Source organism: Peromyscus eremicus, chromosome 4 (genome assembly GCF_949786415.1).
Source record: "Peromyscus eremicus chromosome 4, PerEre_H2_v1, whole genome shotgun sequence".
NCBI lineage: Eukaryota > Metazoa > Chordata > Mammalia > Rodentia > Cricetidae > Peromyscus > Peromyscus eremicus.
In genome coordinates, this window is record NC_081419.1 from 92,316,174 (window position 1) to 92,341,492 (window position 25,319).

General features: G+C 45.3%; 1 protein-coding gene across 1 annotated transcript in view; it reads left to right on the forward strand.

Moving 5' to 3' along the window:
• Nucleotides 1-25,319, forward strand: part of Eif2ak4 (eukaryotic translation initiation factor 2 alpha kinase 4) — a 95,200-nt gene that overhangs the window by 14,494 nt on the left and 55,387 nt on the right. Inside the window, exons 3-9 of the mRNA XM_059261132.1 lie at nucleotides 4,345-4,447; nucleotides 7,675-7,827; nucleotides 10,237-10,317; nucleotides 12,801-12,946; nucleotides 17,814-17,929; nucleotides 20,823-20,980; nucleotides 22,485-23,020. Coding sequence (XP_059117115.1) covers nucleotides 4,345-4,447; nucleotides 7,675-7,827; nucleotides 10,237-10,317; nucleotides 12,801-12,946; nucleotides 17,814-17,929; nucleotides 20,823-20,980; nucleotides 22,485-23,020 — 1,293 coding nt within the window. The remainder of the gene's footprint in view (nucleotides 1-4,344; nucleotides 4,448-7,674; nucleotides 7,828-10,236; nucleotides 10,318-12,800; nucleotides 12,947-17,813; nucleotides 17,930-20,822; nucleotides 20,981-22,484; nucleotides 23,021-25,319) is intronic.

A 25,319-nucleotide genomic window follows, 5' to 3' on the forward strand; every position in this document is an offset into this window, starting at 1 on the left:
GTCTCTCTAGTGGAGCAGCGTGAGCCTGACCAGATGGTACAGGCTTGTCCCTTGTCTCCAGGGTTGTCCTGGTACTACAGTCCTTGACTATCCCAGCTCCTCCCCGCTAATGCCGGGAGTATTCTCCAGTGGTAGAGACAACCACAAACCATAAACATCTCATCACAGCTCAAACAGAATCATGAGCCATCAGGACTGGGCAGGCTCTTCTGTGAATGTTCCCCAGATCCTCCACATTGGCTGGGATTGTATCAAGCAGTTCTAACTTACTGTGCAGGGACACATGAGATGTTTGGAGGAGAGTGGCAATTGAAAGGTAGTGTGCTTTCCACAGTGGGTAGACCGTGAGTGGAGTCTATGATTTTAAGACGTGGTGAAGAATCTGTCAGAGTCGGGTCAAGTCTGAGCTTCCTGAAGTCAGTAACTTGTGTGCTCCCAACAGTGTTGAGGGAGCGTGTATAGTAGGCATGTGGGAGGCGAATTCACAAGGAAAGTAATTAAGTTTATGAATAAAACTAAGACAGTGCTCTGGGTTTTTGTGTTTCATGGTGTGGTATACATGGTACTGACGTTGTGAGTACACACTGCTTAGGTCAAGGGCTCACTTTCTCAAGACAGTTCTTGCTAAAATGTCAGGTTACAAAACCCCATGCTCCTGACTTATAAGTTGTGGTTGTAAATTTGGGGATTCCCACAACCTCCTCAGATTTGATAATTTGCTAGAATCACTGACAGAATTCAAGAATACTGACTTGCTGGTTTGTTGTAAAGGATTTGATCTAAAAACAGCCAAATAAGGCTGCACAGGACAGAGCATGGGGAAGGGCAGGAACCGGAATGTCCTCTCCAGGCTGCCATCCTCAGCACGTCCGTGTGTTCAGCAGCTCACTGTATCCTTGAACCCTGCTGTTCATGGCAGTGGGGGAAGTTTTGCTCTATAGGCATGACTGAGCAGTAATTAAGTCATTGACCGTTGGTAGCTGAGCTCTGTCTCCAGCACCACCCTCCTCATCAGAGGTCTGGGGTATGGTTGGAATGCCTCATCCTGTAGTCAAGGCCTGAGCTATTTGTGACCACCTCCATCCTGACACTGAGCAGGCATCTAGCAAGAGCTAACCTCGCCTCACAAACTCTGGTCTGGTTGAAAAGGATTTGTGACTAAGAATGTATGAGCTCCCTTGAGCTTGTCAGTCAGGGAATTCCAAGGGTAACGGGGCCTCTGAGCCAGAAGCTGTGGCCAAAGATCGCTGGTAACATATTCTTTATTGCAGCACAGACTCAAACAATCAAATGTTTGTTCTTGAAAAGTCAACATGAAAAACCTAGATATGTGAGTGCTAAAATGTTAATTATAGCTTAATTTCTGAAAATAAATAGACTAGAGCCAGGCAGGAGGCTCGTGCCTATGATCCCAGTATTTGAAAGGCTGAGTCCGGAAGATCGTGAGTTCGAGGCCACAAAAGAACACTTGAGCACAGTTTCTTGCCTTGGAGCTACTGATCTATTTAACAGGAAGGTCTTTTTTAGTTGAGATTTCCTATACATGATGGGAAGATGAGTTATAATCTTGACTTGTCTGCCAAACAACCCATTCCTGGGTTGTGAAAACCAAAACGTCTCCAGTTATTGATAAATGTTTCCTGGGAAACTAAAACTACCCTGTTGAAAGGCTGCTAGTTCCAAAGAACTATTCAGATAGATTATATATCCATTTGATACAACGTGGGATGGCGTTTTAAAACAACATAGAAATGCTTAGAACTTAGAAAGTTAAAAAGTAATCATATCAACTGCACAAATTATTACTAACATGTCAAGGACATAAAACATTAAAGTTTAATTAGTATAGCACGTGACTTTTGTTCTGTTAATATTGCTGTATAGATTTTTTTTTTTTTTTTTTTTTTTTGAGACAAGGTTTTATTGTGTAGCCCTGCCTGGCCTGGAACACAGTATGCTGACCACACTGGCCTCAAATTCACAGAGATCTACTCAACTCTGCCTACCAAGTGCTGGGACTAAAGGTGTGTACCACCACACCTGGCCAAAAAATTACGTAGAGCAGGAGAGGCTGGAGAGGTGGCTCAGTGATTAAGCACACTGGCTGCTCTTCCAAAGGACCAGGTTCAAGTCCCAGCACCAACATGGTGGCTCACAACTGTCTGTAACTCTAGTTCTAAGGGATCTGTACTGGCCAGTTTTGTGTGTCAACTTGACACAAACTAGAGTCATCAGAGAGGAAGGAGCCACAGCTGAAGAAATGCCTCCGTGAGATCCAGCTGTAAGACATTTTCTTAATTAGTGATCCATGGAGGAGGGCCCAGCCCATGGTGGCTGGTGCCACCCCTGGGCTGGTGATCCTGGGTACTATAAGAAAGCAGGCTGAGCAAGTCAGGGGAAGCAAGCCAGTAAGCAGCACTTCTCCATGGCCTCTGCATCAGCTCCTGCCTTCAGGATCCTGCCCTGTCTGAGTTCCTGTCCTTGACTTCTTTCAGTGAGTTTGGAAGTGTAAGCCAAATAAACCCTTTCCTCCCCAACTTACTTTTTGGTCATGGTGTTTCATCACAGCAATGGAAACCCTAACTGATACCCTCTTCTGGCTTTCATGGGTGCTGTGGTACACAGCATGCCGGAAAAACAACCATCTATACACAGAGAATAAAAATAGGTAAATCTTTTTTTTTTTTTTTTTTTTTTTTTTGATTATGTAAGTTCTGGGAAGATAATTTGTAGCAGGATGTTTCTCCAGTCCTGCCTTGCCCAGCAGTTCAGACGAATCTCTTCCCACCTGCGCCCCTACAGCTGCTTATAAAATAATCACTCAGAGGCTTATATAAACTATATGGCCTATGACTTCAGCTTCTTGCTAACTAACTCTTTCATCTTAAATTAACCCATTCCTATTAATCTGTATGTTGCCATATGGCCGAGGTGTTACCGGTCTGCTGACATCTTGTTGCTCCTTGGATGACAGCTGTTATCTCTCCCGACTCTGCCCTTCTTCTCTCTGTATCTCTGCTTGGATTTCCCACCTGGCCGTAAGCTTTCTTGCTATAGGCCAAAACAACTTTAGTTGTTATCCAATGGGAGCCACACATACTCACAGCATACAGAAAGACATCCCACAGCAATAAATCAGTAAAATGCTTGCTGTGTAAGCACAAGGACCTGAGTTTGATCCCCAACAGGCATGTGAAAAGCTGACCATGATGGTATGCATGGTACTCCCAATGCTGGTGATCCCTAGGGCTTGGTGATACAGCTGGCCTAGCCTAATGAGTGAGTCCCACATCCCAGTAATAGATTCTGTCTTCAAAAAATAAGGTAGAAAACTCCTAGGGGCAATACCTGTACATGCACAAGCACACATGTGCACATTCACCTATACATGTGCACCTGCTCAAAGACACACAGAAAAACAATTATGTAAGGCCTGATTCTGGGGACTGCTCTGGCCCTTTTTAAATAATGTGACATAGGAAAACTTTGGTTTGTGCACAGTAGTCCTTGATGGCTCCATGAGAGAGAATCCTGGGTGTGGTAGGCTATGTGGACTCAAGACAGTTTGGCATTACTGAATTTTTTTTAAAAGATAAACTAGATCTCCCAGATTTCATCTGTCCTGGCAGATGATGACTATAGCATCCTGTCCCACGGGGTGGGAATGAAGTGCTAAGAGAATAATACTAGTTGAATAATACTCAAGAAGGCTTCCCCAGGTAAAATGCCAGGAAGCACTTAGAAATGCCTAACAGGAAGTGATGAATCATTTTCTCATTGGGAAAATGACATTAAATTCTGTTTAATCCCAGAGAGCTATTAATGGATGTTTTTGTTTAGGAGTAAAAGGAAACCCTAAGGCTGACTGTGATTTCCTCCAGTTTAAAGTATTTTCTTAGATGAGCTCTGAGGGATGAAACAGCGAGCGGACCAGGCCTCCTTGGGATAGGCTGGGTTTGTATGATGCACTTGACTGGTGTTCAGGATATACGCTCACAGGAAGGGTTTTTATGTGGGGCATCAGAGGCAGTAATTGATGTTGGGGTATTTTAATGAGTTCATTAAACTGATACCTGAGTCGGGAGTGGAGCCTAGTCAGGGAGAGGTGAGGCTTTGGCTGACTGGGTAGAGGCTCCTCCGTGCTGAGCTCTGTGTCAGCTGGAGTTGTTGGGATGTAGCTGAAGACCTCCTGAGATGAAAGGGATACATGGAAGGTCACATGGAGAGGTTCAGCCGAGAGGTCTGTACGTGGAGTCCTCAGGCGCCGGGACGGGCTGGGAACCTAGCAGACTTCCTTCGCAAGTAACTCCTTTCTGTCTTGTTTTATTTATTTTTATTTTTCAGAGTTCCCGAAATAGAGTTAAAGAATGCTAAAGGTCTGTCAAATGAAAGTGTTAATTTGTTAAAATCGCACCTGGAAGAACTGGCCAAAAAGCAACGTGGGGAGGTAAGGCTTGCTAAGCTAGAGCTATGGAAATAATACACAAGACTATTCGCCTCTACCCAGTCTGCCCCAGTACAACATTTACAGCTCTAAGTACAGGATTATAGCCACCATCCCGACAGTGGTGCAGTTGAGGTACAGACTGATTCCATCTCCACAAAGACTCCTCACCGTGCCCTTCTTGGCCTCTTCTCTATTCCACTGCCCTCTCTCTCCTGTGAGCGTGAGAGCCGCTACTCTGTCCTCCATTTCTATAACCTCATTTTGGAGATATTTATATGTATGCAGCCTTTTGAGATTGGCATTTTTTCACACAGCACAGTTCTCTGAAGAGTTCTCCACGTGGTCAGATGTATCAATAACTGTTAGATTTTATTGCTGAGTAGTATTCCATCCAGATGTTCCTTTATTTATAAGATGAAATCCACCAGAGTTTTCCAGTTTTTAGCTATAATAAAGTTGCTGTAAATATTCCTACATATGTTCTTCAAGCCACAAAGATAAGCCCATCATAAGTGAAAGATGTCTTTTCTATACTTACCCTACTGAATGGCATGGTTTAGTAACAGAGTCCCCTGGAGAGTGTCACCTGTTTCCCTCTGTGATGAGGCACCAGCCAGGAGCTGCAGCTGGCCTCTACACCTAGCATCACAGCTGTCATCCCACAGACAGCCAGTCTAGGAGGTCAAAGTGCAGTGCAATGTCGTTCAGCCTTAAGCAGGAAGGGAATTCTGGCACTCACCACAACATGGTAAGCCGTACGGACATTGTAATAAGGGAAACAAGCTTTTGGAGTAAGACAGGTATTCTGTGACTGTCCCAGATACTCTGAAATCAAATCCACAGAGACAGTAGAATGGCATTTACCAGGAGTCGGAGAGCAGGGAGCTGGAAGTGTGGTGGGAGCAGGTTCAGTTTGGAAAGTCCTGGAAATAGAAGACCGTGATGGATGAAGATCATGGTCACCCAGCGTCTTTACTTCAGTTTCATGCTGCACAATATGCTACCCGAGTCTTCCCCACACACTGAAAAAGCTGTACCTGAGACATCCTCATGGGATGAAACTTGAGGGATATAAAGTGTGGGGCTGTACAGTGCAGATCCGTCTTGTTTGTCTAAAGTTTGTTTCCGTAGGTCTGAAGTCCTAGCAGTTGAGAATTCAATTCTGAAGAATTTGATTTTGTTTTCAAGTAAAATGGAATGTAATTAAGTGTTAGCAGAAGCTTAGGAATTCATCAAGGTAGGGCATTACCTCATAACTGGCTGCCAAAAACAATGCTCAGGAACATTCCCATTTGCCTTGGAGTGATGGTTTTTGTGTGTGTGTGTGTGTGTGTGTGTGTGTCAGGGGGTAAGGTGACAAGTTCTCACGCTATAGCTCTGATCGGCCTGGATCAGAGGTGTGTGCCAATATACTCAACATTCCTCTGAATGATTTTTTAATCTGTATTAGCAAGGATTTGTTGTTGTTGTTGTTGTCATTGGTTGGTTGGTTGGTTGGTTGGTTTTTTTGGGACAGGATCTCCCTATGTAGCCCTGGCTGTCCTGGAACTCACTCTGTAGACCAGGCTGACCTCAAACTCACAGAGATCTACCTGCCTCTGCCTCCCAAGTGCTGGGATTAGTCAAGATGTGCACTACTACACCTGGCTATGTATTAGTAGATCTTTATCAGTCCTGGAAAGTAATCCAAAATATAGCAGAGATTCTATTTTTTTTTTTTTTAATTAGTAAAATCAAACTCGTGGGTTCCATGAGACAGCAGCTATTTACCACCCGTCCATCTTGTGCTGGGACTGCTTGGTACTGGGGAAGCCACAGTGAGCAGACCGTCTGACCTCACTGTGAGGGGCACAGACAGGCACGGCTAAGGACCCTGACAGACTGGAGACACTAACGGTCTGGGGGGTTATGGTGAGGGGTCCAGAGTGGAAGGAGGGCAGGAGAAGCCCTAAGCAGAGTCTGAGGCAAATCCTGAACCGTGCTGCTGCGCAGGAGAGAGGTATAGAGCAAGAACCCTTTGGAGTACGGTTGCCTTCATCCAGTCCTACAGACTATCAGACTTCACTCAACCAGAAAATGCTGGGAAGTTAAATCAGTGACAGCAAACCTTTGACAGCGCTGGTCCTGCCTCTTTAGAAATGCTCTCTCGAAATGGTCTCTCAAATTGGCTGCTTTCCCCAGATTTCCTTAGTCTTTTTCTTAGCACTTGCCTCTTAGTCTCTAGCCCGGCATTTCTCAACTCTGTGTCAAGACATAGTCAGCAAACACCACAGCGTCTGGTATAACAAAAACTAAATCAACTCCACCCGGCAAAGGCTTGCTTTCTCAGCACTCACTTCCTGGAAGGCGGAAGGCGGAATGATAGACTCTCAGTCTTCCTGAGGGACTGTGTTACCAACACTCAGGCCCCGTTCGTTAGAAGAAGCACGAAGAAATAAGACATTTTAAATGCTCTCTGATAATTGTGGGGGAAAGAACCTCGGTACCACATTCCTCTTTGGCAGGAATAGCTTGGCCTCTGTACCTGGGCTGGGGGCCAGGCAGTGTGGTCTCAGAACCCTTGTACTATTGATTTCCCACCCCAGGTATGGCCTTTGGTTAGTCTAGTGGTTAGAGCGGCTTTCTCTATACCCCAGTGGATGTTTGAGGTGGCCTTTCCTTCCTGGCTCTGTCTGGCTGACTCTTAAGGAGTTGATCAGCCTTCTGCTGTCATTGCCAGGAGGGAGGAAGTGAGGACTGTGTAATCTTGCTTTTGGGCCTCTGATCACTGTGCTGTGTGAAGAAGTGACAGCGCGCTGATGCTCGAGGGAGCGTTCTGCACAGCTGTCATGTAGATAGGCTTTCTACTTGGGGAGGTAGCCATTCCCTTCCCTTCCTGCAGTTTTAGATATTCGTCAGCTTATTTATACAGATGTGTGGATGTCAGGGAAATAACAGTAAAGTTGAGTAGGTCTAACCCCCCCATACACACACACAAGAAGAGAAGCTTTTAATTTCTCTAAGAAGCAATTCGTCTTGATCATATAGACTCAGTGAACCTTTCAAAGCTTTTCCTGCTGTGACTGTCATATACCTAATTCCAAACATGTCCAAGCAAAGTGAATGCTGGCATGGCAGGTGTGAGTCTGATTGCCTGTTCATCGTGTTCCTGGGTGGCAGCTCCTCTTCAGGCTCGGCCCCTTGCCATCATCTAATCATTTGTGGTTGTTTTTTGTTTACATGTGTAGGTGATGATATTTGAACTAGCACACCACGTGCAGTCATTTCTCAGTGAGCATAACAAGCCCCCTCCAAAGTCTTTCCATGAAGAGATGCTGGAAAGGCAGGCTCAGGAGAAACAGCAGAGGTTGCTAGAGGCCAGGCGGAAGGAGGAGGAGGAGGTAAGAAACGCCTGTTGGTGCTGGCCCCGGTCTGGAGGCACAGGCGTCCGCACGCGTTCATGTATCTACTCCATCTGTGCCTGTGACTGTGTCTGTGAGTTTGGTCAGCATTTGATTGAAGAAATGTGCATCTGTGTGAGAGAAATCCCGACGAGGTCACTGAGCGTCATTACCCGGCTCCCTCCCTTAGCCGTCTCTGCTGCCCTGAGAGACCTTTTCCAGGTCTTTAAGGAGGACAGGGAACAAAGAGATAAGGGTCGTGTGACTGGGCTTCCTATGTCTCTAAGTCTGCCAAACTGTACCGGAGTTCACCGAATCTGGAAACTGTTTTCCTCTGACTGAGAGATGTGTCTAATGCCCAGTGAGTAGAAGAGCCAAGAGTTAAACTGACCTTCATGTTCACTAAACATCTCTATTCTTCCTTTAATCTGTCCTGAGCAGGAACTGTTTCCTGCCTCTAAAAATCCTTAAGGTGAAGATGTTTTGTACCCTGGATTTCCTTCTGGATTTTATTTTAAATTGTTTTCTGTTTAGCTGATAGATCGACCTAGTGAGAACTTAGGTGGGTGCAGGTTATAGAAAGAGACATTCCCTAACACATTAGCAGCCAGTCCTCACTCAGTGATCTGTAGGATTCCTTTTGAGTAGGTTTTAATTGCTGACCTATGCTAGAGTCTACTGGTAAATTATTATTTCATCTGGTTTTCTCTTGAGTCTTCATATACTCTGAAGTTTCGTATCTTTGAATCCTTGTAATATTTGACAAGCCAGCCTACCCTTCCCCATCTTCATCTTCCATAGTTTTTAGCCATTCACTTGCCTTCTCGTTCCCCAGTTTCCTCTCCTCTCCCTCTCCCTCTCCCTCTCCCTCTCCCTCTCCCTCTCCCTCTCCCTCTCCCTCTCCCTCTCCCTCTCCCTCTCCCTCTCCTCCCTCTCCCTCTCCCTCTCCCTCTCTCTCTCTCTCTCTCTCTCTCTCTCTCTTTTGGTTTTTTTTTTTTTTTTTTTTTTGGTTTTTTAAGACAGGGTTTCTCTGTGTAGCTTTGAGCCTTTCCTGGAACTCACTCTATAGACCAGGCTGGCCTCGAACTCACAGAGATCCGCCTGGCTCTGCCTCCCAAGTGCTGGGTTTAAAGGAGTGCGCCACCACCGACCGGCATCCTCTCCCTCTCTTACCTCTTCTCTTTTTCCTTTCTTTCTTTTTCCTGAGGCAGGGTCTCACTGTGTAGCCCAGTGTGGGTACCACAGGCATGTGCCACATACCTGGTTTCACAGTGAACTATGAGATTGTTTCTTCAGATTCAACAAAACATATAAACCTCCTGAGATTTTGATTGAAATTGGAGGAAGTTTGCATATTCATTTAGGAAGAATTGGTATCTCCTCCACACTAGACTTCCTATCTAGAACTGGATTTATTTCTATCTCTTGGAAAGAAAGTCCAGTTTTCTTGCTAGAGCTATTACTACTAGGACTTCTAAGACTTGGATTTCCCCTCTTTAACTCGTCATACGTTTCATGGTGACATGTTTATGCGTTCTTGGTCATACTCACCACTCCTGCTACCCTCTCCTACCTCTCCCTCCCTTTCTCCATCCTCTGGCTCCTTCCTCTTCCCAAACAGCCCCTTCCTGCTTTAGATTCTTGTGCCTGGTTCTTGTTCCTGCCTCCGTTTCTCGATCCTGTGCTATGCTAACACTCTGTGTGTTACATCTACAGAAGGCTCTAATGTTTGACTGACTGAGCAGGCCTCCCCTTCTCCATCTCTCTTTTCTGTTGAGAAGGCTCTCATCCACTGTTGCTTAGCTCCCACTAAAGTGTGTCTAGTCACCATCTAGAGTGAATATTTGTTCACCATTAGAAGTTAGCGCGTGTTTAAGTAACAGTCTTTTTTGGTGTACTGCTGTAGCTACCTGTAAGTATAGGTTATGTTCCCACATCTTATATTATTACTATTAATGTTTTTGATGAATTCCTTATAGTTTTGATGTAATTTAGAGTTGTGAGAACTAAGAAAAGTTGATGAAGATTGAAATACTAGTTCTAATACTTAAAGGGGTGATGGAGAAAGCAGATTAAGGTCATGGGGGATAGACATGGTGCCTGGGCCTTTACCACCCCAGGCCTAGGCTCTGAGGATATCCAGCTTCCATCATGCCTGTCCAGGCCCGTGGCAGAGAGCAGCCCCCCGTGCCTGGTCCCTGCACACAGGCAGATGGCAATGCTAGAGAAGTGGAAAAGAACACAGACTTCCGACCCCGACCCCGCAGGGACGCCGGCAGCATGGAGGAGGCGGGGCTCCTCCGAGCTCCTTGTGTGGATCGTAGGAAACTCAAACGCTGTGTGATTCCTGAGTTTCTCCGTTGAGTGCCTTTCAGAGATTGGTGTCTGACCTGGTCTGATTTATTTCAGCAACGGGAAATCCTCCATGAAATTCAGAGAAGGAAAGAGGAGATCAAAGAGGAGAAGAAGAGGAAGGAGATGGCTAAGCAGGTGCTGTCCATTCTGTGTGAAGGCTTGCGTTTCCTCCTGCACAGTGTCTCCATCTCCAGTGGAGGCACTCTGCCCTCCCGTGCTAAAATCAAAAACGTCCATTCCTTATGGTTTTGGCTGTTTGTTTTGTTTTCGTGTTTGTGGTGGAGGGGCTTGAGACAGGCTCTTACTATGAACCTGAGGCTGGCTTTGAACTCATAATATTTCATAGGCTAGCCTGTACTCTTGACAGTTTTCTGCCTCAGCCTTCCTAACTCTGAGAGCACGCACATAAGTACTGTGCTCTGTTAACTGTGTATTTTTAGATTTCCCAAAGAGGTGACAAAATTCAGTGTTGTATATTGTCTGTAAATGATTACAGTAATTTATCAAATGGGTCCAAAAAGGAGATTGGAGTTTTGTTAATTATCCTGGAATAGAATTTTTATTAAACAAACAAACAAAACAGTTTGTTCTTATAAAGAGCGAGTGGAGACCTTACACACCTGCCTGAAACTTAATTTGGTGGTAGAAAGGATGATTCACCAGCAAATTAAAAAAGAACACACAGCTGATGTGATGGGGCACTCCTCACTGTCCTTCAGATAGTCCACTGCCAGGGTCCCATGCAGCAGGGACCTTATGTAAGCTTTTATTTTCCACTGCCTACTGTGACTTTAGAGAGGACACTTTTGGTGACTGTCTTTGCTCATGTTAAAAACCAAAGGTCTGTAGTGCTGACAGCCCTGGGTAATGCCGCAGACGAATCTGACTTTCGGTTGCCTCCAGCCCTCACATCTTCCTCTGGGCTGCCTCCCAGCAGCCATTCTTAGTTTTTGTTTTGTTTTGTTTTGTTTTAACCACCCATCTCTGATCCTCTCCTCTAGCCCTGTTTCCATGAAGAGTCTAAGACCTTTCACATAAAAATCTCATTCTCTCTCTCTCTCTCTTTTTTTTTTTTTTTTTAAATTTTTTGAGACAGGGTTTCTCTGTGTAGTTTTGGTGCCTGTCCTGGATCTCGATCTGTAGACCAGGCTGGCCTCAAACTCACAGAGATCCACCTGGCTCTGCCTCTCAAGTGCTGGGATTAAAAGTGTGTACCACCACCGCCCAGCCTAAAAATCCCATTCTCTTAAAGCTGTGACCTGGACTTCACTTCATGATCCAGGGTCAGCTTGGGGTGATGCACTCCGTTTGATATATATGCACACGCTCTTGTGTGCACCTGTGGGTGCTGGCTGGGGTCCACTTAGCTTCCTCAGTGGTTTGCCACCTCTTTTTATTTTTTTTTTTAATGAGTACATGTTTTGTGTGCACACATGTCCATGTGCCACAAGTGTACAGTTTCAGAAGAGGACATCAGATCCTGTGGGATTAGAGTTACAGACAGTTGTGAGTTGCTATGTGGGTGCTGGGAATCTAACCCAGGTCCTCTGGAAGAGCAGCCAGGGCTCTTAACCTCTGAACCGTCTCTCTAGCCCCCTCCACCTATTTTTGAGACAGAGTCTCTTACTGAATTTAGCTATCTAGACTGGCTGGCCAGTGAGGCTCTGAGGTTCTCCTGATTCTGCTTTCCTGGTGGCACACCCCACCACATCCAGCTCCCTGCACTTGCTTGTCCAGCCAACCCCCTGGTACACATTACCTTTCTTAAGTTGAATCTGTTACACTGTAAGCTCTGATTTTTCCAACTGGGCAACCTGGACCCACTAGGAAGAAAGTCTTAGGAGAGATTGTATACATTAGGTTTGGCCTGTGGGGGTTGTCTGGATTGCCAAAGACCCAGCCCACTGTAAGAGGCATAATTCCCTGGTTTTGGACCCTGGGCTGTTGTTAATCGCAACGGTGAGAATAAGACCACTATCATGATTTAGTCAAATTTGAAGCAAGCTTGATTTGTATTGGGGTGTACCCAAGAGCTGGCCAGCGACTGCCTCCTAAGTGGGGTTAAAGAGAGCAGCCCCAAATCCACTTCTCGGACCCCTTTTAAGGAGTAAAATCACGAGCAGTTTTACCAAGAGAGACAATGGGGCAATTAGGAAATACAAAAACCTTAAAAACCATCATGTGGTGGGGAAACTCAGGTCCCGGATACAGTAACTCAACTCTCACAGTAAATAGAAGCTTGTTTTTAAAAATACAGCAGAATGGCTCCTGCCTTCAGAATGGAGTCGGGCAGGTTCCTCAGCATAAGAGTAAGCTAGCCGAGTATGAGGCACGCTTACATCCATTTCTCTCTGCTCCTGACTGTAGATGGATGTGACCAGCTGCCTCAAGCTCCTGCCACTGTGACTCCCCACAGTGGTGGACTGTGACCAGAATTGTGAGCTGAAATAAACCCTTTTCCCCCTAAGTTGCTTCTTGACAGTATTTTAGCACAGCGACAGGAAGGAAACTAAAACATCGATCAAATAAACTGTTCTTCTGTACTGAGCGGGTGATTCCATATCGTGCTTACCAACCACTGTGCAGACAGCTGATGTGGGTCACTCTCCCTTTTCTAGGAACGTTTGGAAATTGCTAATTTGCCAAACCAGGATCCTGTCTCTAAGAGAGACCCAGCAGGACACAGAGCAGCCGCCCTTCTCCACGGAGGCTCTCCCGACGTAGGAAATGGTAAAGCCCGGGCAAACTCCTCAGGAAGGTCCAGGTCAGTGCCCCCCCACCCCCGACTTCTCGTGTGAGGGGGTGAAAGATGTGGAAGGAGAAAAATGACCTGCAGTGAACGTGCCTAGAATGTTCAGATAGAAATCTTAATACATTATTTAGCACTTTTATCAGAATCTGTTAGCTAGTTATAGGAAACCAAGTTCTTATTGAACACTTTCTAAGTAACTTCCCATATTTGTTTTTGTGGCTAAGTACTCTACCACTGAGCTGCACTCCCAACCCTCTTTTCATGGTATTTTGAAGCACATCTTACTTGTGATCCTCTTGCCTCAACCTGCTGCTTGGCTCCAGGTACCTAATGGAGCCAGTTACACAGCCCGTTCCCCTTTAGAACAGCCTATGACACCTCACAGTCTCACCTTCAGTGAAGTTTTAGTTGGCTTGTGATGATTTAAAGATTTTATCATCTGAATCATCACCATCCACTCAAATTTCATGTTTCATGCTGTGTGTGTTTGAGCCTGTAATTTTTTTTGTGGTGGTGGTGAGGGGAGACAGGTTCTCATATAACTTAGCCTGACCTCATTCAAACTTGCTATGTAGCCAAGGATAACCTTGAACTTCCAGCCCTCCAACCTCTACCTTCTAAGTGCTGGGATTGCAGTGTGCCTGGTTTACTGGGTCCTGGGGGTTGAATCCAGGGCCTTGTGCATGCTGGGTAAGCACTCCATCAACTGAGCTACATGGCCAGCTGTAGTTAGATTAAACACAGACTGATGTGTAGGGTTTTCCAAAGAGGGCATAATATAGAATACCCATTCCAAAAGTAGGGAGCCCCACCCTATGAGCTCACCAGAGGTCACAGAAAGAACACTGCTTTCTCCATGTCCTTTCCTACTTAAAGATTTTCTCTGTCCATGTGGCCCCCTGAAAACCAGAAAGGAATTTGAATGCAGAAGCCATGAGTGGAGAGGTTATTAAATATTACAGGTTCTTCAGCTCACTTTAAAGTTTTATTTTTATTGTGAATGTGTGTAGGGGTGTGTATGTGTTCGTGTGGTATGTGTGTGTATGTGTTCATGTGGGGTGTGTGTGTGTGTGTGTGTGTGTCCACACACATACTCACTCAAACATGTGCTTGCATACGGAGATGAAAGGCTAACCTGTGGCAGTCAGTCTTCCCCTTCTGCCACACAGATATGCAGATTGAAGTTGTCAGGCATGGTGCCAAATGCCTTTACCCACTGGGCCATCCTACTGGCTCTTTTTTTTTTTTTTTTTTTGTTAGTAAGACCTTACATTCCTAATTTAGTCCCTAACATAGAGTTGCATTAGGTTCTCTGTCCTTCGTGAGACCTGATTGTTAGTACTCGGCTGTTTTGTTGAAACTACCTTCGTCTTATTAGGCTCAGTGCTGCCCCAGCTACACAGCAAAGCTACTAACGGAAGTGATATTTCTCCAAACTTCGAGCCCTCCATAACCAGAGCAGACCCTAGACAGAAGCTGCAGTCTTGTGAGCAGAGTGGGTCCTGAAAGGTTCTGCTAGCCTGGTTTGGCAGGCATCCCGAGTAAACAGTAGGCATTGCTGGCTGGCTTTTAAATTCTGTGCATTCCATAATCGTTCTCAGTGTCAGTTTCTCCTGGCTGGCATGCGCCACACTTACTATTTGATTGACACTTGCACTTTTTTTTTTTTTTTAAGATTTATTTATTCATTATGTATACAGATTATGCCTGCATGTATGTCTGCAGGCCAGAAGAGGGCATCAGATCTCATCACAGATGGCTGTGAGCCACCATGTGGGTGCTGGGAATTGAACTCAGGTCCTCTGGAAGAACAGCCAGTGCTCTTAACCTCTGAGTCATCTCTCCAGCCCCGACACTTGCACTTTTAAAATCATCTCCACTTATCCTTTAGTCCTGACTACCCTCTTAACACTTTTCTCGTGTGTATGTATGTGTGTGTTTATTTATTCATGTCATTCACCTTATTTGTTGTGGTGCTGGGGATGAAGCTCAGAGCCCTGTGCATACTAGGCAAGTGCTCTACCATTGAGCTACATCTGCAGCCCTAACTGGTGCAGTGGTCAGGTTTTTTTTAGTTCTTTGAGAATTTCATACAGTGTTTTTTATCAGCCCCCACCCCCTCCCAATTCAACCCCTACTTCCTCCCCACCCAACTCTGTGTCCTCCTTTTTTGTGTCCTCTGTTCTTCAATCTGTCAGGCTAGTTTGTGCTGCTCATGTGTTCTTGGAAGTACGGTTTCCACTGGAGCGTGGCCTACATACCTAGGGTTAAACTCTTAAAGAAAACTGCCCTTCTCCCAGCCGCTAGCAGTTGCTAGTAGTGTCTCCGCTAAGGGTGGAACTGCATGTCACCTCCTCTTTCCGTGCTGGGATTTAGCCTGGCTTGAGGTTGCACAGCTTTTGTGCATGCCGCCGTCACAATCACTGTGAGTTTACATGTTCAGCTGCCCTGTTGTATCCAGAGTATTGTTTCCTTGTATCCATTCACCACATCCCCCTTCTCTTCTACAACGATCCCTGAGCCTTAGGAGGAGGAGAATGGGATATAGATGTCCAGTTAGGGCTGAGCCTTCCATAGTCTGTAATGCTCTGTACTGTGGCCAGTTCTCTACTGCAATCTCTGATGAGGCTTGAGAAATTCACTAATCTGGGTATAGTGATGTCAATAGGAATTAGTTTAATACAGTGTCCATTTAGCTAAATCATAGTAGTAAGTTCTCTTCTAGGGTCTGGGACCTATCTAGCCACAGGTTCTTGGGCCAACAATGATGCCAGGTATGGGTTTCATCTTGTGGAGTGGGACTTAAATCCAGTCAGAGTGGTTGGTGACTTCCATGCTGTTCATGCCACTATTACACCAGTAGGCACATCTTGTCAGGGCTGACCTTATGTAGCTCACAGGGTTCACAGCTGGGCAAGGTCAACTTTATGCACACTATAAGATTACTTCACCCTCTTGTAGTGTGCATAGCTCCTTCTAGTACTCTGAAATTTAGCCGGTAGGGATGAAGCTTACAGATCAGTACCAGCTTATATCTCCATGTTCTGTGACTCAAGTATGTGGTGATGAATATTCTAAAACACCGTCAAACCTGTCCAGTGAAGGACATTGGGATGGGCTGGACTAAAAGGACTGTGTAGCACCAGCTTCTGGCTGGGGCAGAGCTCAAACCGAGGGCTTCTGAATTCCTCGTGTGAGTCTGTCATTGGCGTTGGAACTTGGTGTCCTTGTCTCTGCAAACCTGTGTGCTCCTCTTTGCACAAGAAGAAACTTAAACAGAACTACAATGTATTGGATGTGCCCCAGCATTTAGAACATGTAGGACGTGTGTGGTGTAAGAGACCCTCTATGGAAAGAGGTCTCAGAAGGGCACAAATTGCAGGTAAGGAAGCAGAGACACTGGTTATGACTGAGCAGTGTTTGTATCTGGGAAAAGGTTGGAGATGTCCAAACAGGACAGGGAGCTAGTGAGAGATGAGGGGATGTAGGACTAGTGAAAGCCAGTAAGTGACTGTGCCACCAACCAAAGTCAAAGAACCACAGGAAAATAAAACTGAATTTGACAGCGGAGGAAGACAATGCTGGTTGATTGTGGCTGCAGTGGTATGAGGAGTGAATGGTGGAGGCTGCAGGGAAGACAGCAAGGGCATTGTTTGACTAGGAAGAGCCAAGATAAGTGTGTGGAGAGTGCAGCCCAAGAGGGCAGTGTGGGGGTGAGAGGCAGAGATTGAGCATTCAGGATAGAAGGACTAGCTGAGGGACCAAGATTTCAGACAGGACTATAGGGAATGGAACTAGGCGTTGTCTACAGTCTGTCCTCAGTGTTGACTGCTGTCAGTGCCAGCTTTCTTTGTGGGTGGGATCCTAGGGATCATGGATTTCCCTCTGTGCTCCTTGTTTTCAGCAAAAGTGTCACAAGTTGTGTTTAGCCTAAGAGATTTCTTTAGAGATCCACTGCAGACATCATCAGAGGGTTTCTAATGAGTGTCCAAGCATTTATGATCTCTTTCCTTCACTGCTTGACTGTAACCCTTTCCCCCAACTTTTTATTATTTTTACATTCAAGTTTCTCAGCTTGCGCTCCCCACCCATGGTAGAGGAAGGAAAGGAGAGGAGAGATGAGGGCAGGGGAGAGATAACAGGAAAAAGAAACAGAAAATAGAGAGCTTAGTATTTTGGGACAGTCATGGAGGGGAATGATAGATAGGGAGTGTCTATCAAAGACAGTAAGAGGAGGAGGCCCAGACTGGAACTGTGTGGACTCTGAGCCCCTGCTCTGAGTGCTCTCCAGATGCAGCTGTGCCTGGGAATAAAAAGATGGGGGATCTTTGAGGGACGAATATAAACTGCTACATCCAGTTGAACTTGTACAGCTATGGACGGCCAGTTGAACTTCCTATGATAATGAAATGTTCTATGTCTCTACTGTCCATATAAGAGCCACCCAGCTCCAGGTGATTAAGAGCATAAGAACTTAACTTATTTTATTATTTTTTTTCATGTATGGTATGTGTGGGTGCCCTGTGCTTGTGTGGAGGTCAACTTTGTAGAGTTGGTTTTCTCCTTCCGTGTTCTAGGGATCAAACTCAGGTCATCAGGCTTTGAGATAAGCCTCTCTACCTACTGAGCCATCTTGCTGGGTCAAGAGCTGAATTATAATTTCACCTTGAATGGAGTTTATGACATTCCTGTGTAAAAGGGAACAGTGGGAGGTGGGCAGTAAATAGTTTCCCATTAGAGGCTTCAACTCCATCCCTAATAGACACAGAGACTGCACTGAAAAGCCTAATAATTAGGAGGAATGGAGAGGCAAGAATTTCCTATGTGAATTGTAAGTTAAAAAAAAAAAAAAAAAACATTGTCCAAATTTATTTTTAAGGCGAGAACGTCAGTATTCTGTCTGTAGTGGTGAAGCCTCTCCCGGCTCGTGTGAAATGCTGTATTTCTGTGTGGGTAGCCCTGATCAGCTCATGGTGCACAAAGGGAAATGTGTTGGTGAGTAAACTAGACAAGTTCATTAAGTTTGTTTAGTGACAAAAGTTAATCCTATGTAACAGAGCAAACTGGAGACTGGCATCTACACCAGCATAGTCCAAGGAGGAGGAACCCCCTCCCCAGCAGGAAGCTGCAGTTCTGCTCCCATTCCTCATGCCTGGGATGAGAAGCTGCTCAGCTCCTCTAATATAACATGGAAGTAAAACCATGCTCTTGGAAATATATAGGGGACAAATAGTCCTAAATGTTGCATCACGTGCATCTGGTACTGATGAAATGTGTATACACAAAATGAGCCCTGATACGTGTGATCTTTAATAACCAAATCACTGCTTTTTCCTCTACGGTGCTGGGGATTGAACCAAGATCCTTGTGCATGCTGAACCAGTACTCAACCACTGAGTCACATCCCTGGCCCTATCTCCTCATCTCAAGTTACTATCCATCTGCCTGGCATTTTCCTACATGGCACATTGTACCTGGCCAGAAAAAAACACTTTATTTTCTCTACATCTTATTTAGCAGTTGTCTCTGGTGGCTACTTAGAATGAACCTTTCTCTGTAAGTCAGGATTTTAATTTTTTCTCTAATCCAGTTTTCTGTATTGACTTTCGTAGCCGTATAGACAAGCTTCCAGGGCTTGCTTTCAAGTAGTGAATTTAACAATTAACTTTTATCTTCAATCCCATAAATATTCTTGCCAGAATTAATGGATAGTATATCAAAAATCAAGCCTGCTTGCTTGCAGCATCTTTTTCTTCATTTTAAGGTGGTACAAATAAGCCGGAGAACAGCTAATGAGTGGGCAGCAGATGAGGGGGAGAAACCGACATCTGAAGAGTCTGTGATCTGGCCACTCACCCTGGCTACTGTGATAGCAGCATAGACACACAGGACTCTGCAGACACAGGGCTGATGTACTCAAAACAGCCGCTAGGCAGGGTCAAGACCATGGTGGAGGTGGCTGGCCTTGGACTTGAGACTGCCCTTGACTCAGACATTTCATGTTCATGAACTATCAACATGAAACTCCCTGCTTTAATAATCTGGGAAGGCAAAGTCCTCAGACTCTTAGTCTCGCTGGTGCTTATTAGTTAGTCATCAGGAGACACATGTTAACTATCAAAAGTAAGTTATTTATTTCCTCACAATTTGGGTCTGGCATTGTAAATAGTCTCTAATTTTGTATAAAGATTTTTTTGTAACCATCAACTAATATTTTTTATTTTGAAAAGCAACAGATTAATGTTTGTTTTTGAATTTAAAGTTGGTGGAGCTAGAGAACAGAGAATGGTTTATGGCTGTGGCTGAGGCCCTGACTCACCTGGATAAGTGAGTTGCTTTTCTGCTGGGTGACAGCTTCAGTCAGTGTCCTGCCAACACTTCTCCTTCAGCTCCGTCTTGTTATCCTAACGAGATTCCTTGGGTTGCCTCCACCAAAAAAAAGGTGCTAGGAGGGTGGCAAAATGAAATTATAATATAAAATCCCTAGCAATTATGGAATGTCTCCACAGTGCCAGCGAGGTAGCTTAGTGGATAGGGGCACTTACCTGGCATCGTAAGTTTGGTACCCAGAAACCACATGGTAGAAGGAAAGAAGTGACTCCAGGAAGTTGTCTTCTCATCCCCACACATATACGTGTACGCGCATGCACATACAATAAATAAATGTTTTATTTATACACACGTGTAGTACGTGCATACACATAAAATAAATAAATGTTTTACTTATATATATGTGTATGTGCAAGCACATACAATAAGTAAATGTTTTATTTATATATGCATATATACATATACGACAATGCACTGGTCAGCACACAAATTGAATGAGACCTCATGTGAATCATGTCATCCTCCATCCCATAAACTTAGTGTCACTGTCTCCAATGAACTGCTCAATACATGTTTTTAAAGTTGCTTTCTTTAGTTGACAAGTTTCCAAACATTGGATTTTCCCTCTTAGGCTAAGACTTTTAGGAGTCATTATGACTTGCAAATAATTAGATTATTGTAATTAAAATCTCTAAATTGCCAGAATTTCCCTGAAGTAAAAGCTGCCTTATCAAATGCAGAGTCTAGGTAAGCTAATTCAGCCATAATTCTCCAAAGTACCTTTGCTAAAACTGTCTTCTAGATGCAGGTTATTTCTGCTTCTGAGTTTTCAAATGAAAACATAATTATCAGTGGCCTTTAAATGATTTTTCTTCATTCGGAAAGTGAAGTAATGTCCTGAAAAAATAGTCTTTTTTTACTAAGAGGAAAGGATTAGGCTGAGGAGATAGCTGAATGGTAAAGTAGCTTGCAAGAAGACCTGACTGCAACCCCAGAACCGACATTTCAAATAATAAAAGAAAGCTGAGCATGATGGCATGTACTTGTAATACAAGTGCTGGGGAGGTGGGCAGATTCTTTTTTTTTTTTTTAAGGTTTATTTCTTTTATGTGCATTGGTGTTTTGCCTGCATGTATGCCTGTGTGAGGGTGTTGGATCCCCTGGAACTGGAGTTGCAGACGGTTGTGAGCTGCCATGTGGGTGCTTGGAATTGAATCTGTGTCTTGTGGAAGAGCAGCCAGTGCTCTTAACCGCTGAGCCGTCTCTCCAGCCCTAGGTGGCAGATTCTTGGGGCTCACTGGCTGGCCACTGGGTGACTTCCAGGCCAGTGAGAGACCCTGCCTCAAAAACAGCATGAGGACCAGCACCCAAGCCATGCATACATATTCTCATACTCTCTCTCTCTCTCTCTCTCTCTCTCTCTCTCTCTCTCTCTCTCTCTCTCTCATACACACACACACACACACACACACACACACACACACACACGCACGCACTTGCACACACACTTGCACACACATTTACAGAAAATGGGCAATGACCTTTTCTGTCTCTACAGGCAGTGATGAGCAACTGGGGAAGGTGGTGTACAATGCTTTGGAAACAGCCACGGGCAGCTTTGTCTTGCTGTATGAGTGGGTCCTTCAGTGGCAGAAAAAGATGGGCCCATTCCTTACCAGTCAAGAAAGAGAGAAGATCGATAAGTGCAAAAAGCAAGTAGGTAACCGGCATGATCGTACACACCTATAATGCCCATGGCTGGCCAAAGGCCTCACCTCAAGCTGTGAATGATGAAGCAAAAAGCCTGTGTTCCATTGGCTCCCACAGATGGTCCACAGAGTGTGAGGACCTTGGGAGAGCCACACCTCCGTCAGGCCTCAGCCCTGCTCCCGCCTCTACCCTGGCACAGCCACATGCCCTCCTGTCTCAGCCCCTGTGACTTCGGCCTGGCTGAGGTCAATTTCCTCTTCATAGTTGTGCCGTTTACAATCACTTATTATTTTTTTGCTCTTTTAAAATGCTGCTTTAAAACTGAATTTTGAGGCCGGGTGGTGGTGGCGCACGCCTTTAATCCCAGCACTCGGGAGGCAGAGCCAGGTGGATCTCTATGAGTTCGAGGCCAGCCTGGTCTACAAAGCAAGTTCCAGAAAAAGTGCAAAGCTACACAGAGAAACCCTGTCTCGAAAAACAAAAAACAAAAAACAAACAAAAAAAAAAACCTGAATTTTGAGGGTTCAAGGTTTTCTTTTGTTTTTGTGCAGTGCTGGGAATGAGAAAAGAATTTTACATGCGTATATGATGCTGAACTCAGGGTAGCATTTAATATTGTATGTTGTCTTTACTTAATGAAGAGGTTAGTAAACAACCAAAGCAGGAGAATTCTGAAGCACACCAAAATCAGTAGTTACTTTTGGATGGTGATCATATAAATAAGTTTGAGTATTTTTTCCCCTTTGTGTTTTAGTTTGGGTTTACTATTGCTGTGAAGAGACACCATGACCACAGCAACTCTTATAAAGAAAACGCTTAATTGAGGTGGCTCACTTACAGTTTGAGAGGTTCAGTTTTTTATGATCATGAAGGGGTGCACGGCAGCAAGCAGGCAGACATGGTGCTGGAGCTGAGAATGCTACAGCTTGCAGGCAGCAGGAAGTCAACTGCCTGTCACACTGAGGGAAACTTGAGAAAAAGAGACCTCAAAGCCCGCCCCCACAGTGACACACTTCCTCCAACAAGGCCACGCCTCCTTCTAGTGCCATCCCTTTGGGGGCCATTTTATTTCAAACCACCACAGTGGGAAGATATATATATTTCCTTTTTGCAGTGCTGGGAATTAAATTTAAGGTCTCCTGCCTGCTGGATAGATGCTCTACTGCTGAGATTTTAAATTTTTTATGATAACCTTAGTATAACCAGAAAGTGCTATCTTAGATATGATGATGTTTCTTTTCTTTCTTTTTTTTTTTCTGCTAGCCATATCATCCAAAAATAAAAATAAAATTGATTTTAAAAGCCCCTCAGCAATTTTTATGGTATTTGGACACTCAGTTTTGACATTGAAGTTAATAATTAGCTAAATTATCAGCTTGATTCACCAGTTTAGGGGAAGATTCAGGTCATGGCATCTTGTTTTCCTGTCTTTGAAAGTATATTTTCTATCTCACTCCTTAATTTTGTAGTGAAACACAAGTTAATGCCATTTGCGTAATAATCTTCTCAGATTCAAGGAGCAGAAACAGAATTCAGCTCCCTGGTGAAACTGAGCCATCCAAATATCGTACGCTACTTTGCAATGAACTCCAGAGAGCAGGAGGACTCCATCGTGGTAGACATCTTGGCAGAGCACGTCAGTGGGATCTCTCTTGCTGCACACCTGAGCCACTCGGGCCCAATCCCTGTGCATCAGCTGCGCAAGTACACAGCTCAGCTCCTGGCAGGCCTGGATTACCTGCACAGCAACTCCGTGGTGCACAAGGTTCTGAGCGCATCCAGTGTCCTGGTAGATGCCGAGGGCACTGTAAAGATAACGGACTACAGCATCTCTAAGCGTCTGGCAGACATTTGCAAGGAGGATGTTTTTGAGCAAACTCGGGTTCGATTTAGTGACAGTGCCCTGCCTTATAAAACAGGAAAGAAAGGGGATGTGTGGCGTCTTGGCCTTCTGCTGCTGTCCCTGAGCCAAGGACAGGAGTGTGGGGAGTACCCCGTGACCATCCCCACTGACTTACCAGCTGACTTCCAAGATTTCCTGAAGAAGTGAGTATCACTGACTGCTCAGTTACACTTTTCTTCTGTGCGTCCAAGGAATGGGAAGCTGAGACTTGAGGAGAGGAGCCAGGGTGAACTCTTTTCCCGGGCTCGCGTGTTCTGTTTCCTCGTCACGGTCTTCCACATTCTCCTAAACCCACTTGAGTTTAATAATTGATTCTCAAACTATTTTGGGGAGACGGCCTGGAATACTCTAGAATTTTTCCCCAATCCTGTCTGTCGCACAAGGGTTGGCAGTAGTGAGAGACGCCCTGGGTGTTCATATGATAGACCTTCTCCGTCCACTTTGCTGCTGAATCCTAAGGGACCAAGGAGGAGGCCTCAGGAAACCAGTTGAGAAGTCTGGTTCTGCCCTCTTTCTTCCTGACTACTCCTCTCCAGTGGCTGTCTCCCTCAGCCAGGTCAGAGGATCAAAGGGCCGCCTGTGTCAGCCAGAGGATTATCCGTATTTGTGACTCACAGGTACATAATCATTACAAAGCCAGCTTTAAAAAGTGTGTGTGTGTGTGTGTGTGTGTGTGTGTCTGTCTGTCTGTCTCTCTGTGTCTGTGTGTCCCATCTTTGAGTACAAGAACTCACTGACATTACATGTGGAGGTCAGGGAACAACTATCTGGAGTCTGCTCTGTCCTTCCACGGTGGCTCTAGGGATCGAACTCAGGTTGTCAAATCATCAGGCTTGTGGGGCAAGCACTTTCTCCCACTGCCGTCTCACTGGCCCAAAGCCAGGCTCTGTCTAGCTGGAGAGGATCCTTACTGCAGAAGCTTTCCTCGGACCTAGAGTATTTGTCCCGGTCATCCCCCGCCGTGTTTTCTACCCTAACCCTAACTGTTCTCAGTCTAAGCCAGTGCTACCTTCTCACAGAGGAGGAGTGCCCTTCAGCGTGGGTTGTCCAGCACTCCCCTGGTCCAGCCTCCTGCAGCAGCTTCTCCCTTCCCCACACTCTCCTGGTTCTCACCTTTGTTTGCCTAGCCATTCACTTTGGCTCACTTCATCTCTCTGCATTCTTTTTTTTTTTTTTTTTTTTTCCGAGACAGGGTTTCTCTGTGTAGCCCTGGCTGTCCTGGATCTCACTCTGTAGACCAGGCTGGCCTCAAACTCACAGAGATCCGCCTGGCTCTGCCTCCCGAGTGCTGGATTTAAAGGGTGTGCCACCACCGCCCGGCTATCTCTGCATTCTTTTCTCTGGCCTTCACATTTCTCTTTGCCCATCTCCAGTTGACCTGACCCATAGTGACCTCTTGTCACTCTCTAGCTTGCTGGTCACTAGTATGGAAGTCCCTGAATTTGAGCATCTTGCACACGTCAGGGTCTGTCAGTGATGTTCTGCACAGGTGACGGCGGCCACATAGACTGAATGTGACATTGGAGCTGTGTTCATTTATGCAGCACGCTCTATAAACCACCTGATGACGCATGCTCATGCTGTGCCCTGTTATCAAGCAACAGGTAGCATTTAAACAAGGGTGTTGATGTGTCACAAAAAGTAGCCACAGTCAGTCATTCCTGTGAGGAAAGGGGCCAACTTTGATTCTGTATGCAACATTCTCTCCTTAAAGTATATAAACTTACCATTTCTAGAGAAATCTCTTATTTCTTTTAAATGAAATAGAACTTGTAAAACCATGTATTTAAATGCACTCCACAATGAAGGTAGCCGCATTGGCCGATGGGATGTTGAGTTCCTAGTGGAAAATCTTACTTCCATCTTGCCCATGTCACCTTGATCCCTCTCCTCCTGTCTGCTGCTGGTCAGGAGTGTTTCAGTCAAGGGCGGCACAAATGGATTCAAAAACGACACAGGAGGTTTACGCTAAAGGCGTCTTCACCTCAGTAGCAAGCAGTGGGTCGGAGGGTTGAACTCTGTGGTCCCCCTTATAGAAGCAGCTCCTCTGTCACTTCTGAAGTTGAGGTCTGAGGTTTATTCTGACTCTCTTAGCAGAGCTGTCACCTGAGGTGCCGTGTGTGCTCCTGTCTTCTGGGAGGGCTCTGAGGGACTGCTTGGTTGGGGTGGATAGCAGTTGGGGTGTGGGGTCATTAGCTTTGCTCTCCACCCCAGTCAGCTGTGAGGCGGGTAAGAGCTCAGGAGCTGGAGCCAGATAGCGGATCGGGTCCCACCAACAAGATCCTGGTAGCTCTGCATATCTGAAAATACAAGTCCTTCTCAGTAGCTTTAAACTTTTTCTGATCCACATCTGTTGTCACATCAGTCACATTAATGTCACAGTTGAGAGAGAGTTGAGTAGTGTTCTTCAGAAATCTAACACAGCATGGGGGAGGGGTGTGT